Source organism: Sphaeramia orbicularis, chromosome 3, assembly GCF_902148855.1.
Source record: "Sphaeramia orbicularis chromosome 3, fSphaOr1.1, whole genome shotgun sequence".
Lineage (NCBI taxonomy): Eukaryota > Metazoa > Chordata > Actinopteri > Kurtiformes > Apogonidae > Sphaeramia > Sphaeramia orbicularis.
This window is the reverse complement of record NC_043959.1, coordinates 52873764-52893580: the sequence shown is the minus strand read 5'-3', so window position 1 is coordinate 52893580 and position 19817 is coordinate 52873764. Positions and strand designations below refer to the sequence as shown.

At 37.0% G+C, this 19817-nt stretch overlaps 2 protein-coding genes across 2 annotated transcripts in view; both read left to right on the top strand.

The window, feature by feature from the left end:
- Positions 1-1830: 1830 nt before the first annotated feature.
- On the top strand, positions 1831-4961 carry rrad (Ras-related associated with diabetes). Its single transcript, XM_030130997.1, has 5 exons — positions 1831-1956; positions 2202-2592; positions 3348-3421; positions 3551-3755; positions 3937-4961. The coding sequence occupies exons 2-5, from the start codon at positions 2220-2222 to the stop codon at positions 4212-4214; spliced, it is 930 nt and encodes a 309-aa protein (XP_029986857.1). The 5' UTR covers positions 1831-1956; positions 2202-2219; the 3' UTR covers positions 4215-4961.
- Positions 4962-5235: 274 nt separating this feature from the next.
- cdh16 (cadherin 16, KSP-cadherin) overlaps positions 5236-19817 on the top strand; it is a 37143-nt gene continuing 22561 nt past the window's right edge. Inside the window, 7 exon segments of the mRNA XM_030160838.1 lie at positions 5236-5257; positions 5762-5808; positions 5913-6011; positions 9022-9151; positions 9725-9883; positions 11672-11868; positions 18429-18554. Of these exon segments, the coding sequence (XP_030016698.1) occupies positions 5788-5808; positions 5913-6011; positions 9022-9151; positions 9725-9883; positions 11672-11868; positions 18429-18554 (732 nt within the window). The 5' untranslated portion in view covers positions 5236-5257; positions 5762-5787.

Here is a 19817-nt window from a genome sequence, read left to right as displayed (position 1 = left end):
AAAGAGAGAAGGAGAGACTGGGGGAGAAGGGGAGCAAGGGAGGGGAGTAGGGGGAGACACATGGATGCAATTGATGCACAGCAAACTGAACTTGAACATCTATGGAACTATATAACAAACACTGTCACAGCTATATGGATAAGTAGGTAATATGTTTCAACCCATGGTTTCCATGCCTTTTGTTAATGACATGTTCTTGATTACAATCTTTCTATAAGACCAACACTAGATGGCACCATTGTTCCAAGAAAATGTGGGAAAAGCCTTAAAACGATGGTTTATGGTCACCATAGGTTAAGGACTCTGTCGTGACAAGTGTTTACCTTTCAGTATATACTTTCAGATTTGTAAGAACCTAAATGTAACTCTGTTCTTTGCAAAAAGTGTTGTGTTGGGATTACATGATATTGTGAGGTCTGACAGATATAGTTTAGCTTGGTTAAAAAGGGCTTTTCTTGTAAGAAGGAGTTTCTATTTCTGTACATTTAGTTTAGTATAATATGTGATCATTTGATTTAGTAATTTAGAAATAGATAAATAAATAAATGAAATGTATTATTATTATTATTATTAATTTGTTAAGAACCTAAATAGATCTATTCAGCGTGAATGTTTCTTTTATGATTTTCCCCCATCACAATGTTTTATTTCATGTTTTTTAATTTACATAATTTTACATGAAAAGTTAGCATGAACACAATGAAATGTTAAGAAAAAATATACATTAGCATCATGACCATAGAAATCAGATGTCACTTAATGACAGGAGCTGCCATAGGGGGGCAGCAACACCGTACAGAGACACTGGCTGCAGAGGCCTTGGGTCTTGTATTGATAAAGATGTAGACTTAACATGTAAAAGAAGAGTGCATTATTAGAATTGAACCTGAATTGAAGTGCTCCACTGAGTTGTTAAGCCTGAAGTCTGTCATTTCTACTGATTTAACAAAGCAGAGACATTTAACATTGGGATATTATAGTAAAACATGAACGGGTTAAACCAAATAACAAAGGCCAGACCTGCAGGTTGATCAAAATAGTTAGGCAACGACTACAAAAGCATATTCATAAGAATTTTGTGAGTGCATTTTGCTTTCTTTCTCTTTCTTTCTTTCTTTTTTTTTTTTTTTTTTTTTTTTTTTTTTTTTTCAAACAGTAAAATGGTGGGCGTCAAGGGAAGAATGGTAAATGAGCGCACGTGTGCTTATGCGTTTGGAGATTTTCGCTCCTTACATTCAGTGTTAAAAATAACACTGAATGTGTCAATAAATATCTATTGATTTGATTTTATATGCTCAAAAATGGATGCAACTCCAATATTTTTCAGTGCATTTTGAGAATTTGTGGACAGAGGCATTAATATGTCAGATTTCAATGGTTTATTGCATAAAGGATCAACCTCACTCCTGATGCACAAACAAAATTCTCACATCGCCAGTGATCCTCCAGTGCTGAAAACTGACCGCAAAACTTAAAACCAATCAATATTAGCCAGACAAACGATCATATTTCCATTAAACCATTCATCTGACTTGTGCATTGCACCCTGATCATATCTTCTTATTTTGCATCCCCTAGGACGCCCTTCACATCTCTGGCATTATCATCTAAATTAAAATTAAATATTGATATCACTTTAAGTGGGCTTTCCCTCTTTAAGGATTCATCTGCGGCCGCCCCCTCACAAGTAAGCTCCATTTGGCATTGCGGAAGGGAGATTCCTCAGCTCTTCCAGTCATACACCCCCTCCTCTGTATGATGTTACCCTTACGCACCACTATAATAAGCCGAGACGTGACTCTCTGGGGCGAATCCCTGCCTACGTCACTCTCAGTCTAGTATAAATAAGCCGACGAGCAGGTCTGATCAGACTGAAGCAAAACCTTTCATACGGCTACAACAACACCCAAACTAAGGATTATTGGACTCTTCGTTGGATTTATTTATCAGAACCGAGTAAGTGTTATTTTATTTAAGACACGTGAAGTTTTTGGCAATTTTTTAGTGATAAGAATTTAGTAACTGGACAGATTAAGTTGTCATAACTAAATCAAGGATGTGTTAATTTTGTTTTTATTATGATATGTAATTTATATACATACTATAATACTATACTGCATCCATGATGAAGATTAAATCCAGATTTTTAGTTTTTTTTCTTGTCACAATCTGAAATTTACGCATGGCATTTTGATTCATAGATCCTCGGTACAAGCACAATGACTTTGAACAAGGGTGACAAATTGCGGAACATGGACAAGAGGAGAGGAAGCATGCCTTTCCCCATGAATCTGCCCAACCTTCACCGGAGGAGCATGCCGGTAGACGACCGGGACCTGCGCGCCACGATGCCACAGACCGGCCAGACGGACGAGTTGTCCAACCTTTTGCGGTGCACCTCCTACTCCCCGAATGACCAGCACCGGGGCAGCTGTGCGTCAGACTCCTCCGATTCCGTGATCTCCACTGGCAGCGAAGCGGAGTCCCAGGTGTACAAGGTGGTTCTCCTCGGGGAACACGGGGTTGGCAAGTCCAGTCTGGCGCGCGTCTTTGGAGGAGTTGAAGATGCTAGTCACGACTGCGATGAAGCAGGTAAATGGTGATGCTGAGGATGAGTCATCAACCTCAGTAACCTCCACATATACTCAACATGCAACCTGTCCACAGTCTAAGATTTATGTGATAATGAGGACTGGCTAAAGTTAATTATTACAAGACAATGTAGACCAAATGTAGCTCATGAGGTCCAGTTTTACGCATGAAAAACTCCCTGTTTTGATGGTTACATTTTTATCTCAAAGTTATATTTAGAATATATAAATTTTTATAGAAACATAAATGAATGTGTGGATTTTAAATAAAGCCATGTACTGAATTATAAAGCTTATAAACATGGCAAATTTATATGTAAGGAGAAAAACAAGTTTGGCTCATGTATTAGAATGAAACAAAAAAAAAAAAAAAAAATATATATATATATATATATATATATATATATATATATATATATATATATATATATAAAAAAAAAAAATATATATATATATATATATATATATGGTTCTTATGATTGCACGCAAGAGTATACATGCATTGATTATTACTATTTCCATCCTCAGTCAGGCACTATCACTGCCCTGAGCAACCCAGCTGTTAGAAACGCATCCAACAACATAACACGAAGGGAAAATATAAAAGGCCATTGATTAATGATCACAAGCTGTTATCTGTCTCTGTGTGTAGACTTCAAAAAGATGTGAAATGCAAGAACACATTCACTCAGACAACAGATACTCTGTTCTGTACTCTGACATTGTGTAACGTAATATTTCTATTTTCTCTCTCAGGAAACACTTATGACAGATCTATTGTGGTGGATGAAGAAGAAGCAGCTATCGTGTTGTATGACATCTGGGAACAGGTAAGATTGATGTATTATTTATGCAATGTTTGCCCATTTACATTGATTTGTGAGGTTGCCATCAGCCACAGACTGGTGAAGGCCATGAGCATTATGTATCTAAAGTTCATTTCTATTTCTTTCTTGAAGGATAATAGCCAGTGGATGAAGGAGCAGTGTATGAGGATGGGAGACGCCTACATCATCGTCTACTCAGTGACAGACAAATCAAGCTTTGAGAAGGCATCGGAGCTGCGTATTCAGCTGCGCCGAGCCAGGCAGTCAGAGAACATTCCCATAATCCTTGTGGGCAACAAGAGTGACCTGGTGCGGTCCAGAGAGGTGTCTGTAGATGGTGAGTATCTAACTATTAAAGCCTGCAATTAATTAAAACAAGGTTTCAGCTCAACAAGTGTGGCTTTAAATAAACACTACAAATTAAGACCAGTAAACTATTATACTTTATGCTCTCTGGAGCTATGGAGGTTTTGGTATTCCTCAATGTTCTGATCTTCCTTTGTTCATTTGCATTACAGAGGGGAGCGCATGTGCAGTAGTATTCGACTGCAAGTTCATCGAAACATCTGCATCTCTTCATCACAATGTGCAGGACCTATTCGAGGGCATCGTCAGACAGATCCGCTTGAGGAAAGACAGCAAGGAGGAAAATGCACGACGCATGGCCAACTGCCGGCGTAGAGAGAGCATAGGCAAGAAAGCCAAAAGGTTTCTGGGTCGCATGGTTGCACGCAAAAACAAGAAGATGGCTTTTAGGCAGAAGTCAAAGTCCTGTCATGACCTCACAGTTCTCTGAGGAACAGATGGGACAGAGGGACATTTTTTTCTTTGGCCTCTGAAGACCAGATGCTGTGTGTGTTTTAACACTAACCCTAAAGGACTAATAGAGTTGTACAGGAATATATTTTTATTTTTTAGACACCAACCAAAAGCAAAAAGAGGACTTGAATAATTAAACATGACTGACATTACTCAAGTCATATCATGATGAAATGATGATAACCTGCATGAAGCTTTGGAAACATGTATTTTGATTTTTATTTCTTTTTTTTTTTCATATTGCCTTAAAATGTTGCTCTCATAATATGATCAGTATGTTAAATAATCCACAGAGGCTTGTTATTTCTGATGAGTTGCAAAAATTGAATTACTGTTGGGTTACAATTTTTATTATTATTATTATTATTATTATTATTATTATTATTATTGGAGGGGATTGTTGTATATACTGTAACATGAATTATGCTGAATGCAACATACATCTCATTATCCTAGAAGACAGTAAAACATGACAATACTAGGCCCTCTGTAGTCATACTTACTTGAAATGTGGTACGCAGGTTCGTGCTTCGGCCAAGTTACTGAGGCCCAGTCAGAGCTTAGAGAAAACCTCTGTTATTCTATGTTGTTCCTTTAACACTGAAATCAGGTTGTGAATGTATGAGTAAAGCAATAAGTTATATTAGTCTTGTGAACCTTGACATGACTTGGAAATTCTTTGTTTACGTTGGATTCATTTTTCAATAAAATATGAAATTCAGATACATTTATTTTTCTGTCATTATTCTAAAGCTAAATATTTATTGCCGAAAGCAGAATCTATGAATAAAATGGCTTTTGTTTGAGTGGTTTATATCCTCATGAATATTCATTCGGTCGCATCAGTGGAATGGAACCTCACTGGCCATTGGTTTTACAGGAAGGAAACATGGTAGTTAAGCATGTTTATCTGAGAGTGTTAACCATTAATCCACCAAGGAGTACAAGTACGCAATTTTTCCACACAATTTAAACTCTTCTCACACCTCGCAGAAGGAGAACGCACATCACTGGGAGAAGGTAAGATACAAAAGAAAGATTTAGCTTAAAATTGGAGTATGATTTCTGTACTGAAACGATGACACTTTTTGCTGTCTTGATCATTGTCACCATTTGCTGTTGCTGAAGAATACATACGCTGTATTTTACTTTCAGAAACCTGCAATAGAGTTAATAGCATATATAGCGACTGAAAACTTTTCATTACCTGTGCAATACACAGCAGTGGGAGCTACAGCCTAGAATGACACAAGATATTTAAGACCTTCTTTTTTTTCTTCAGATATATAAATCAGATATAGCTTCAGTCATATTTTGTACCGCTGCTAACACACTATCACTCAGATGTGGCTCAAAACTATACTGTAAATGCTTTAACATTTAAGTGAATCCTGTTGTGCTTTTAAAAACCATGACATCTGTCTGTATGAAAAAATTCCACTGTGGTGAATCAGTAACAGGACAGAAATTGTGTTTTGCTGAGGCTTTGTGTTTTGAAATCCTTTGAATTTATCATATTTACAGGGACTTAACAGACAGAGGATCGAATCATGCTCATCATAGTTCTCAGTGTAAGATGTTTATTTTCATTTATTATCTAGTGTTAATTGTTTACAAAGACATAAACACTGGCTGATTGTTATTGTTAAGAAGCACTAAATATCTGTTTTTGCAGTTGCTGATACTTGACACATTTGCACCATGTTCTGGAGCGAATGTAAAGATCGGTGTCCCTGAAAACTACAATGGTATTTTCCCATGGTATTTAGCCAAGGTACTTTTATATTTTTATTTTGTAAAATGAAATGACATGTTTTCAATGTATTTTCTTGCCTTTATATTTGAGGAGAAATGAGAGGACAGGTAATTGGAATGAGTATGGAGGGACAGAAGGACCTACAGATTCCTTTGTTCTCCTTAGTGAGGTTAACGGGATCATGTCCTAGTGGGTTTTTAAGTATCCTGGCCGTGTAGGATTCCTATTTAGTGGTGAGGAACGTGGTGAAAAGAGCATCATTGCTGCACAGCCAAGAAAGAAAGACAGAATGGCATCAGTCTTTTTATTTTCTTTCTCATCTGCACTCGAGACTGAAGATGTATGAACATGCTGCCGTCATCACCAGACTATAATTGGAGTGTTCACAATGGATTTCAGGCGTCACTCAGCCTCTGCTTCAGTCCAGCTGGGTTGCAAGAAGGGTGCTTTGTTCATGTGTGTCATTCAGACATCCTCTGGATTGAGCAACAGCCCAGTGTCTGACACTTAAATCGCTCAGATTGTGACGTCATTACATCTTGTGTGAAACTTTTTTTTTTACATTCATGTGCCAGCCTCAGCGTCTTTTTCACTCATCGAATTGCACAGTAATTACCACAGTGGGGGAGTCTGATAATAACCCTATTTTATCACAGAAATGGAAAGGCTATAATAGTTGTTCCAGATTTGTTCAAGGTAAAAGTGGTTCATAATGGCTGGTACATTAAAATGGACAACACTTGCAAGCTCTCTTCTAATTAAATATCTAGTTTGAAAGTTTTACAGAGCAATGCAAATGTCACTTGGTGGTCTGGTGTAAGAAATACTATCTGTTCTCCTTTTAACTTTCATGAACGATAAGCCTCAACACTCCATTGCCTCTAAATGTATGTGCTTGGATCATGGTGAGATATTTTTGCTCATCAGACACACTTTTAGGTTTTTATGACCTGAGTCGACTTATCCACCCCAAAATGTTTCAACTCTGTCAAGACTGCTCTAGCAATGATGAGCCAAATTAATCTTCCTCTTGTTTTAGCTTTCAGTTACCATCTCTTATGTTAGCGGGTTGGTTTTGACCTATGTCTTAAATCAGCTGTAAAATACACTAAAAACAATTATCAGTCATCCAATTTGTTTCTCATCTCTCGGTTACCTTGTTAGGCTTCCCTATCCATGAAAATATTGGTTTTAATATTTTTGGTGTGGGCCACTGGGCCTTTTTTTTGTCTAGGATACCTCTCGATGTGTGTGGACATGCTTGTCTTTGATTGTTTTGTTTTTGTGCAGGTATACTGGATAACAAGGCAAAATGAGAATCCCCAAAAGCTCACAACTGGGAGAGGAGCTGGCTGTCAGTGTGTTGACTGACAGTGCACTTATGATTTCAGTTTCGGCTCTAATTATTGCTTCATATTCATATTTTTATAACTGGGTCAAAACCCTCCCTAACAACACAAAAATCATAATTTCAACCACAGCATTTCATAATGTAGTGAAAAAATGTTTTTTTTTTTGTATTATTTTGTTGAAATAGAGGTTCCTGACAAAGTCAAAAATCCTAGATGCAGTAGCCTACACAAATTATATGTGGTTCATTTATGCATTTAAAACCTAAAATGGGTTGGTGCCGAACCTGTCACAAGAGGAAGGTTAAATGGCAGGATGCAGGCTAAGAAGAAGAAAAATGCATGTGGGACAAGTGGGGATAAACTGTAGCTAGTGCAGGTGTCTTAGTCAACATTTCACCAAACAGAGTAATTGAGTTTTATTTTAACTGAACATGTGACTTTGAAAGAAGAAACACAAAAACAAGAGTTTAAGTGCCACTAAGACAAACATATCAAACATACTGATTCCCTCTTCATTTTACTGTGTATTTTCAACAGACTTTATGTATTATAATATCTCAAATGTCTGCTTGTATACAGATTACAACTCAGTGTTAAGCAGGAGCATGTACTAATATTTAATATTTATGATATACAGCTCCACAGCCTGCCAGTGAATTATACTGACCTGGTGGTAACAGGTGATGAGGAGGGGATATTCGGAGTGGACGCCCAGTTTCTGTATGCTTTAAAACCACTGGACAGAGAGAAACAACCATCATATTCTTTACAGGTATCATATCTTATATCATATGAAATCTCAGTAGGTATTTTAGTGTCATAATAATAATTTTCAACATATTTGTCCTTGCTTATATATAGTGGTCATGCCTCCTGTCTGAACCCATAGAGACCCAAACATCCGCTGGCGTCCAAAGTCATCCACTGACCAAAACTGTTTAATACCTGTTGATCCACTAATCCTATCAATAAATCCCAATAATTGGTGTAAAATACAGTTTGTCATCTTTTCATGGTCATCAGATATGACCTATTTGGATGTTCAGAGGCTCTGTAGTTACTGTGGAAACACCATCATCTTCTACAACATTGATTCACCAGTAAAACCCATGGAGTTGGATCAATGACAGTGGATGGAGACACTTGGTTTATGTTCAGTTAATGATAGATTTTGTTGAAAATGCCATTTTTTGTCTTTGGTTTCTGCTGTTTCTGATATATTAACCCTTAACTTTAGTCTGAGCTTTTAACATCTACATGATCAGTAAATTAAAAATAATAAAATATATGATTTTCACTGAAACAATGCAAAACACAGAGGATAATATTGCAATAAATGGTGATAAATCACTTCTGAAAGGATACATTTAGAGGAAAAAAATCATATGGGAACTGCAACAAAAATAGCACTGGGTCTTTATGGGTTAAAGGTAAAGGTAATCCATCAAAAGCACAAAGTAAAATTAATAGACTATAAATAGAAAATATGTTAACATATATAATATATAATATATGTTTACTTTTTTAATCAGGTTCATTTGCTCATATTTAATCATTTATTTTGATTCATCACTTAATTGTAAATGCTTTATAGTAATTTTGTATTTGTATTTCAAAGAACCTTACATATAGTGTGTGTATATATGTGCGTATTTGTGTGCACGTATATGCTGCAGGTGTCCTTCAGAACATCGATGCCACGTCAGAGCTTCACTGTTGAAGTGTGTGTCATTGACAAGAACGACAATGTACCTACTTTTATAGAGGAGAGCATGAGAGGCAGTGTGCAGCTCGGGCTTCTCAAAGGTAAAATAATCTGTGGCTCTGATGCTGCACAACCTTGTTTAGTCTGAGCCACATTTTTCTGCAGTTTTTCCATTAAACCATGTCGTGACAGTTTTATTTTCTGTTTTACCAATAGTGGATCATGTAACTGAAACAGCTTTTGAAATGTCACTGTAGCCTTAACCTCATGGAAAACCAGTGAAGTGGTTAAATGGATTAGTTACAATTTACAAAGGCTCACAGGGACCTTCATTAGACACTAGACTCAGGGGCTTTTTTTATGAATTAATGAATCCTCTCTTCTTCAAGGAAATATATGAATAAAAGTCTTGTAATTAAAACTGTAGACAGGAGCTCTATATTAAAACATGATTTATTTTTGTTTTTGAAAATTCAGCTAACTTGAAGATACATATCCATCATGTTTTCATTGCTACATATTAGTAATATAATGTTCACAATGTACAAGCTACTGCATTCTTCTGTATTTCACTGCATCCTTTGCTTTGACTCCTCCAATGTTTTGGAGCTTGAAATGTGCCAGAACACTTTCCTCAGTCTCATTTTTGACTCTCTGCCACCGTTGTCTTGCAGGCATCCCATTTATGCAGGTGGAGGCGCTGGATCGTGATGACCGTAACACTCCCCATGCTGAGCTGAGATTCAGCCTGATGGAGCAGACGCCCAGGATTCCCTCCAGTCAAATGTTCTCCATCAACTCCATCACCGGAGAGGTTTCCCTCACTGAGGAAGGTCAGTCCTGAATGTGATACTGCTGTCCCCCAAAAGGGAAGTATTCTTGTCTAAGTTTACCTACGGGAGCAGAATACAAGGTCAGCGTGTGTTGGATTTTAAACGAAATAATACAAAGTGCACTGCAGTTCAGATTAACATTCAACTTCTGAAGTCTGTTCTTTTCGTTTTGATGTTTTTATTTTGATGACACAAGAAGGTATTGGAAGGAGTACAGATTTGCCAACAGTGAGCACTGACAAGTTAATTTTTGCTTTGTAAGAAAAATAATGTCAAAATGATCATTTTGATAGATAGTAAAGGCTGCGTTTTAATAATACACACATTGCTGATATGAAAACCGCTTGTTTCAAATGTATGAAGAGGAGTTCTCAATAGTGGATGTGGTACATGCAGGAAGTCCTGTATGCTGATGCTATTTCTGGAACCTTAGTATTGGCCTTTGTTACAGCTTGGCAGGAGCTGCATGACTTTCACGCTCGCTGGTCCCACACTGCTGCTGATTTCCACAGCAGAAGCTGTGAAAATCAAAAATGACCTCCTTGATTTTCATTATTGCCTGTGAGCCAGCGGTAATGGTTTTGATTGCCTCTGTACCAGGTTACCTATGTTATTTGTTTGTTTTATTATAAATATTTGGTCTTCACGTGGCATGAACAGCTGCCCTTGTTATATGTCTTTAAATGTGTTATTTTCATTTGCATCTTCTTTTATACACAATGGCAAGCACATACTATTCATACACTGTCATATTCTGAAACTCAACACTATGTACAAGGTCTGCGCTATATGATGAAGAATATGCAATCCAGTTCAATTCAATTCAATATACGTTATACAGTATGCAATATACAACATTCTCCATCCTAAGACTTTTGTTTTGAATGAATAAAAAATTCCCCCCAAGTAAACCTGGTTAGAATTGGCAGAAACTTCACAAAGAGCCACCGAGCAAGGATTCCTCTTCCAGGAAGGATAGACAGACCAATAGGTGTTGTGTGTACAGTCATTTTGATGAACAATGAATACAAAGGATTTATAATTATTATGTACAAGAATATATTAAATGTAAGGGAATTGATATGCAGCATTCAGGCAGGAGCTCCACCAAGACCTAGACTTCACACCTCCAGCCATGGGAAGGAGAGGATAGCCAAACATTCATACAGGCAGCAGTGCACAATAACATATAACACTGCTCCATATTCATGACAATATGACTGAATTAAAACCGCCACATTGACACTAGTTAATCTGAGCTGATGGGAAGATGGTGCTCCATCTGATTGGAAATTTTTGGATATTTTTTACTTATTTATTATCCTATTTTTGTTGTTGTTGTTGTTGTGCTGAGCATGAAGGCATGTCGTGTATAAATCAAATTAGTTTTATTATTTATTGTCGATTAGCCAGTATTTTCTTCATGTTCATGTTAAGATTATGATTTTTAAAAAATGCATTCACTTGTCACCACTAATATATAGAAGGCTGGAAAGGTATATGTACAGAATACGGATCATTTTGAAATCTTTTTCTTTTTTTTACTGGTATTGAAAAAATGTAGCAGCTTTCATTTTACATGTTTTACACAGTATACACCTCTCTGGAGTGTTGGTGAGTTCAAGCTATTGCCATGTAATCACTGAATATTTAAATTGCAGTCTTGGAAGTAGTAATTGTGCACGCTGACCTTTCAATTAGATTAAATTGTATAGTTATACTTGGTATTTTTAGAGAAGTTGGTTGTGAAATGAAAATATGATTTTACATTCCATTCTTAATGACCAGGAGCCTCTGCTCTGGACCCTGAGATGTGTGGGCGTTATAAGCTCTCTGTGATGGTTAAAGACATGGCTGGGAGAGCAAACGCTTTCTTCACCACTGGCATTGTTACCGTTGAGGTGACTGGAAACACCTGGGCCTCTCCAGATCCTGTCCGACTACAGGAGAACCTGCCTGGTCCATATCCCATCCCCATCTCACAGGTGAGGCAAGATATCCCAGACCATAACACTTTACTGTGTAGGATGTGGGCGTTGGTCTACACTGAACCCAGTTAAACACATTTGATTGTTTGCTTAAGTCATCGAAACACCTTGAAGTAAGCGCAGCTTTACTGTTAACTCAGTTCCAACTCTTATATCATATTACAAAAAACAAACTGTCAATAGGCTAGACTGAGTAAAGTGGCATCGTATTGCTGGTTGCTGTTTTTAGAGCCTCTTGGGTCCTCCTAAGTGACCAAATGTTGAATTATTGATGCTGCACAAATGCCATGGATCCTTTCAGGCTAGCTCCTGACTGAGTCACTCTAACTCCCATAATCACTCTCCCTTCCACCCACCCACCTACCACTACTACCAATCAAATGGGTATTATGTGAAGGCAACAGCTTAGAGGCAAAGTCTACCTTAACATGGATTTTGCAGAGACTATGCTATTTTAATGATATTGTACAAGTCAGTCCAATTTGTGTGTGTGTTTTTTTTTCCAAGCAGACTGCTAATGTGTTTTTAATCAGATACACAGACTACAGTCATGTCATATCACATTATCTCCAGACAAACACATAATGACAGTAGACACTCATTTGTATTTTTTATTTATATTTTGTGTGTGTGTTTATTTAAATATTGCATTCATTCATTCATCTTCTGAACTGCTTTATCCTCGAGAGGGTCACGGGGGTGCTGGAGCCTATCAGAGCTATGCTACGTATGTGCAAAACCTTGACACCTGCTTCAGCAGTAAAGGTGATGCAGTATTGTATCAATAGAACTCTATTAAATTGGCAAACATATTTTTAAGAACAAATAGCAAAGAATTTTCTTTTTTTTATGGTTTTGAGCTCTGATACATTTCCCAATTGTGAGAATAGTGTTTGGTTTATTTCACTGTAAACTAAATATCTGTAGATTCTGAACCACCCCTGAAATTATCTTTAAAAACAGATAAAAGAAATCACCGGTCTTGTTCCTTTATCCAAATGAAGCTTGTTGAAATTAATATGTAGAAAGATTGATGGAACAGCCAAGAACAAGAAACCCACATGCATTACATAGTGACATTTACAGGTATGAAGATGGAAATCATGCTTTTACGTCACTGAGCCACCTACGTATCACTTATTAACCTATAAATATACATTAAAAGGCTGTATTCTTTCCCCCCTATTGTTAAAAGCATATCACTACGCACTTTACTCTAAAACCGTGGCACCTTCCTGGACAGATGCAACCATCATAGTAATACATAAAGAGGGCAAAGATCCGACCGAATGCCAGTCCTATAGACCAATATCACTGCTAAATGGAGATGTGCGAATAGTGACAGCAATATTGCTAAACGAGTCACCAAATGATAACTCAAATTATTCATCCTGACCAAACTGGATTCATTGCTGGAAGATATTATGGGATAATTTACGACGTCTGCTGAATATAATATCATATCAAAAAGATAAGAAATTCAGAGTCAATGATTTTATTCTTTGGATGCTCAGAAAGCATTTGAACCGTGTGTCATGGCAATTTTTATTTCAAACTTTAAAACGCTTTGGATTTGGACCTAACTTTATAAACTGGATTCAAACACTCTATTCAGACCCCCAGGCTTTCCGTTTAAAGTCAATGGCTATATATCACAGAGATTTAAACTGGAACGCGCTGTAGACAGGGCTGTTCTCTGTCACCATTGCTTTTTGCCATCAGCATTGAACCATTTGCCCAACTCATCAGAGATAATATTAACATAAAAGGAATTATGATAAATACTGAGGAACATAAATTGTCACTATATGCAGATGATGTATTGCTATATCTACCAGAATTGGCATCTACAATTACCACATCTTAAGACTTTAATTAATGAAATTTGGATACTACTCAGGATATAAGGTAAATATTGATAAAACAGAGGCTAGGGACATCAATGGCAAGATACCCCAAACGTAAACCTTCAGACTGGTTTTAAATGGCCCAGTGATGGTATTAAATATCTTGGTATATTTATTCCCTTATCCCTACAGAACCTTTATGATGCTAATTATATCAAAATAATCCAGTGCATAAAAGGAGACCTGGATCGTTGGTCTGTGCTCCCCTCTTTCCTCTGCTGGGACGTATTGAAAGCATCCGCATGAACGTTCTGCCACGACTTCTCTATTTATTTCAGATGTTGCCCATAGATATTCCTAAAGCTTGTTTTCAACAATTTGGATAAAATGTTGTCAAAATTCATATGGCAAAATAAGCGTCATAGAATTAGACTTAAAACTCTACAATTATCAAAGTCCAGTGGAGGCCTCAACCTACCAAATTTAAAATTTACTTTTGGGCTGCACAAATGAAACCCTTGATAGATGGATTCAGGAACAACACAAACACACGATGGTTAATATTGAAAAACAACAATGTCAAGATCCCTTACAAAGCATGCCCTTTCTAGATGCACCCACTGGAGAGATGTCGACTGACCAGGGTCCTTTTAAAATATGGAATAAAATAAAGTGTGCATTTAAGCTCCCAAAACTAATTTCACCTTTGATAAATATTGGCTACATGAAATCTTTACACCCAATAATCTAGACAACAGCTTTAAAAAATGGTCAGAAAAGAGATTGATTTACCTGCATCAGCTGTTTGATGGTGGGATATTTAAGGACATTTGAGCAGTTGAAAGATGACTTTGATCTCCCCAGTTCAAGATTTTTTTAGGTATTTGCAACTTAGAACTTTTCTGATGACTCACAAGGAATGGGATAAATTCGCAAAACCTTCACCCCTAGAAAAGTATCTGATAGAGTTACAAACTGGTGATGGAGAAAAGAAAGTAATTTCTAATATGTATAATATTTTCTTATTTATGAATCAAAATAACTCCTCGCAGATAAGAGGAGATGGGAGGCAGAGGCGAACGTGGACATATCTGAGGATGACTGGCGCGATGTATGTACGGAGGCACATCTGGTTACAAATTCTAATACATGGAGGGATTCAAATGGAAAATATCATTAGATATTTCAGAACACCAGAAATAATGTCTAAAATGGATCCCCAACATCCCAGCTCATGCTGGAGGAACTGCGGAGCCCATAAGCTAATCACACTCTATATTTTGGTTTTGTCCTAGTTATGTGTTTTGGAGGGAGGTGTTCAATGCCGGTGAAGGAGGTTTTTTAAAATGAACATCCCACAAAGCTTTACAGTGGCAGTTTTGGGAGTAATACCTGAACGGTCTGGATAGAAAAGCAGATAAATACCTTTTGAATATATTATTCACCGCTGCCTTAAAGTCTATAACCATCAGCTGGATGAAACCAGAACCTCCCTCATATAATACATGGATTCAAAAAGTTTGGGATATTTACCAGATGGAGCAGATCACACACCTGCTCCGGCTTCAGAAAACCATATTTACTAAAAGATGGGAACCTATGTTACCTTTACTACTGCAATAATATTTACTGGTGTTGCAAGAACTCTCCATGTTATCAAAGTGCTGTCAATCTACCTCTGTCGAAGATCTATATCTACAGCCTTTTTTATTTGTATTTATTTATTATTTATTTTGTTGTTTTTGTTTTTGAAGTAATCATTGTTTGCTATTATTATTACTGCTTTCTTAAATTTCATTATATGTGTCTGTGGAGGTGTATGAGAATATATTTGCAGCTGTGTAGGGGGAAAAGAAATTAATGAACTGTGTAATTGAATGTGTATTGTACTGTACTGAAAAAAAAGAGAAAATTTAATAAAATTAAGTTTAAAAATAAAAAAAAAAAAAGGCTGTATTCTAGTTTGACCTGAACACTCCTTCATACCCTTCTAATAGACTTTCAGTCATAAAAAGTTTGAAATTCCACAGAGTGCTTCTCAATTATGTTTGTAATATAAATAATATAAATGTCAAGGGTTTTTCCTCTAAATGGAAAACTGGAAAGCAGTTGCATATTTCAATGAATCTCTGATTGTCCCTAGTTTTGTGTAACCTTTTGCATGTTATTATACCAACCATATCAACTACAAATCTATAAATAACTTAAAAGCCCTCGCAGGCTTTGCAACACATGGGGAAAAAAAGGAACTAGCAGCGGCAGTGAGGTTATACAAATGTACGCCTGCGTGGCAAAAAGAAGCTTCATTTGTTCATTTCTGAGAACTGAGCAAACAAGAGAAATGAAGACTGTCTCTGGAAATAAATGAATTGCATTGTGCAGGTTCTGAGAGTCGCTGTGGCCAGTAGGCACATCACAATACCTCCCCCTCCTCTGGTTTTCTCCCACCTCGCCCACACTCGCCCTCAGCCTCTCATCTCTCCTGTTCTAACAGCCCCTTCCACCCACTAAAAACGTGTGGATTCACAAGTGTAGGCACATTTTTTTTCTTGCCATATTTTCAAAGGCTATCACACATTTACAATTAAAGCTTTTTGTCATGTGAGTTTGTACTTAATAGTAATATTCTGCACAGCTTGCTGAGTGTGGAATGATACTGGATGTTCATAGTCTAAATGAAGCACCTGTGATTCTATAGGTAAAGAACGCTGGGTGGAAAAACTGAACAGATTCCCAATGAGCATCCGCTTTCATTTTAATAAAAAATGTGTTAATAGAGTGAGAAAAGAAGACACGACACTTCCAAAATCCAGTTACGTGTCCCCAACCAGAATCTAAATCACACTGAATTGCATTGTGTGTTTACTTTGGGGAAGCCTCATTTCGCCCACGACTGTGTGAATGTAGCGCTGTGCTCAGTGGGTGGTGGGACTAACCGCTGTTATGACACATTCAGAGATAGTCATGTTCAAGGACCCACTCTATAGATCTCACCTCCCCTACTGTCTCCAATAAACCGAGCAGCCATGCCCACATTCTCTCATCTGTAACAAATGTGACTTACTGCTTTCTGCTGACATCGCCTGTGGTGTGATGGCATTATGACAGATGCTAAAATCAGTTTGTTGCTTGTCTTAATTTATTTTGCTCATGTGTAAAAGTAAGAAGTATAGAAGTAGTATAACAGTAGATTGCTTTTGTGATCGATTTGACCGTTTTCACCATCAGGTCAAATCTGCAGTTCAAAATATAAAACCTAGGCAGTGTTATCAGTACGTTTTGCGTCACTAGGCCTCAGGAGGTTATTTCAATCCATTATCTATTGGATGTTTGTGATTGCCTGCCTAAAACTTTGATTATGTAATGCAATCAGTCAGTACTTGAACTCAGTAATACAATCTACAGACGAGGAAAACTGCCTGCGAATGACTCAAGGCTCTTAACTGTACTGATTAGTTGGATTTCACAGTAAAATGAAATGTGATTATTTGGTTGCGGCTTTTGTTTGAGCCCTTCTAGACCTTTGTCACACTGTCACGGTCACTGTTCGATATATTTCGAATTATATTTATATGAACCTTCCGCTCAGGTAACAGACGTCATCACAAGTGACCCCATGCTGATGCAACAGAAAGGACAGCTCACCCTTTGTCTCTCTCTATATTACTCATCATACACATGAGTCACCTTATAGTACCCATGTTTTAGGGCATTAATGTACTCTTTCATCCTAAAATAAGTAGCAGATTATTTTCTCAATTAATTTCAGAGCCCAGGGTGGCTAATCTAAATGGTTTGTGCAGTATGAGATAACTAAAAGATGAAGATAAACTAAAAAGTCAGTAAATGATCAAATACTTATCATTTTCAGTCAATTAACATCAGTGCAGCAGCTGTCTGTTCTACACATAACACTGTAGTGGCTATTTTATAATTCTGTTCAACAGAACTGGTATCGCACTGTTTGTGTATTTCAGTATTGATTACTTCCATACCATTGTTTAGAAAAGCACAAGCACAAGATGATTTGACCCAGCTCAGACAATTATTAGGGAGACAGGACGTGCTCTGCAAAGTCAAAATACATGACTTCATAGATGTGTTGTGTAGCACTTTGTAATAGATGTCTGCTGTCATTAATCAAGACTCTAAACATGTCTCTTTAAAGTTCTGAAACCAGGAGACGCACTGTAATACTGAAAGACAGCCAGCTGTGTGAAGTGGCTTTGTTTATATAAAAGCCTAGTGTTCGGTCGGCCATCTCCAAAACAAGGGAGGAGTGTGTGACAGTGAGTTGAGGAGATACACATGCCCTGGGTGATCACTGTCTGAGCTGTGACCAGCCTCTTCTCCTTGTTGGGTGCTGTTGATGGCTATGAGGGTCCTTAAGCCCCACTGCACCGGCTTCTGTCAAGGGCTGTATAGCAGAGTGGAAAATCCCCTTCAGCCTGCATAGTTAGTTTTGGCTGTGCTCTCTGTTCACATCATTGTCAGTGCATTTGGTTGGCTTCTTATCGTGTAACAAACGGTAGCTCTGCTTTGTAGTTATGCATCACGAAGGCTCCGTTGAACCTCTCTCATTATACTTGTTAATTTTCCGGGTGGACCTCAACCACTTTTCATTTAATGTTAAAACGCAGACCAAGCAGATGTCAACATTGTTCTAGTTTAATCACTTTAATTTTTTGTTATTTTTGCATGTTTATTTAGGTCAAGTGGAGTGGCAGTCAGGCAGAGTACAGCCTCGAGGGGGAGTTTCCAGAGATGCTCTTCACCATCAGCAGAGAAGGAGTCATTTATCTCAACGCCCCCTTAGACAGAGAAACACAAGACCAGGTAAGGCTGCAAGTAAACATCTGCAGCTGCAGGCTTTTCACTGTACTTTTATGACTGACACAATGGCGTGTTTTTCATGTGTGCACCCTGCTATTTTGTATTTTTTCTTATACATATAATCAGAGATGTCAAGTAACAAAGTACAAAGACTTCATTACCTTACTTAAGTAGAAATTTTGGTTATCTGTACTTTATTGGAGTACTTATTTTTCAGCCAACTTTTTACTTCTACTCCTTACATTTTCATGCAATTATCTGTACAGTCTTCTCCTTACATCTTAAAAATATCCTCTTCACTCCTATTTCATTTCAGCTTGTTTTCATTCCAGCTAGTCATTGTTCAAATAAAAAAAAAAAAAATCCAGCTAAATTGTGCCATCTAGATAGAGTGAATTTGATTGTGGTTAGATGAGAAGTATAAACATATACCATTCCAACACCCTATTGGTTTGTAAGCTTTTGTCGTAATGGCATTTTTTCCCTTACATTTACTTTTATACTTTAAGTAGTTTTGGAACCAGTACTTTTACACTTTTACTTGAGTAAAAAGCTTGAGCTGATTCTTCAACTTCTACAGAAGTCTTTTTAAACCCTAGTATCTGTACTTCTACCTGAGTAATGAATGTGAATACTTATGATGCCTCTGCATATAATATATATACTGTATATATGTATAAAGGCTTCTTATTATCTGGTTCTGAGAGGATCTTTTCTAATAAAGTCAATAAAAACCCATATATGTGGAGCGACCATTCACTTTTCAACTATTTTGGTCTGTGTAGGATGTAAAATATTTAACAATTTGATAAAAACAATTTCTCATATTTTTAATCATTAGAAGTAAACTTTTATGCAATGTCTCTCTTCAAATATTATCTGTAGCTTAACCCATAAAGACCCAGTGCTATTTTTGTGTCAGTTCCTAAATTATTTTTTCTCAATTTTTAACCTTTCTTTAGTGATTTATCACAATTTATTCTTATATAATGCTCTGTATTTTGCATTTTTAAGTGAAAATCAGGGATTTTTCTATATTAAATTTACTGATCATGTAGATGTCCATAAAGCTCAGATTTTGGATGAGAGTTATTATATCAAAAACAGAGAAAACGGGAAAAAAGGGACTTTTTGAGTAAAATATATTATTAACTGAACATAAAACAAGTTTGTCCATTCACTGTCATTGATCCAAGTCCATGGGTTTTACTGGTGAATCAATGTTGTAGAAGGTGACGGTGTTTTCATGTTCACTACGGAGCTTCT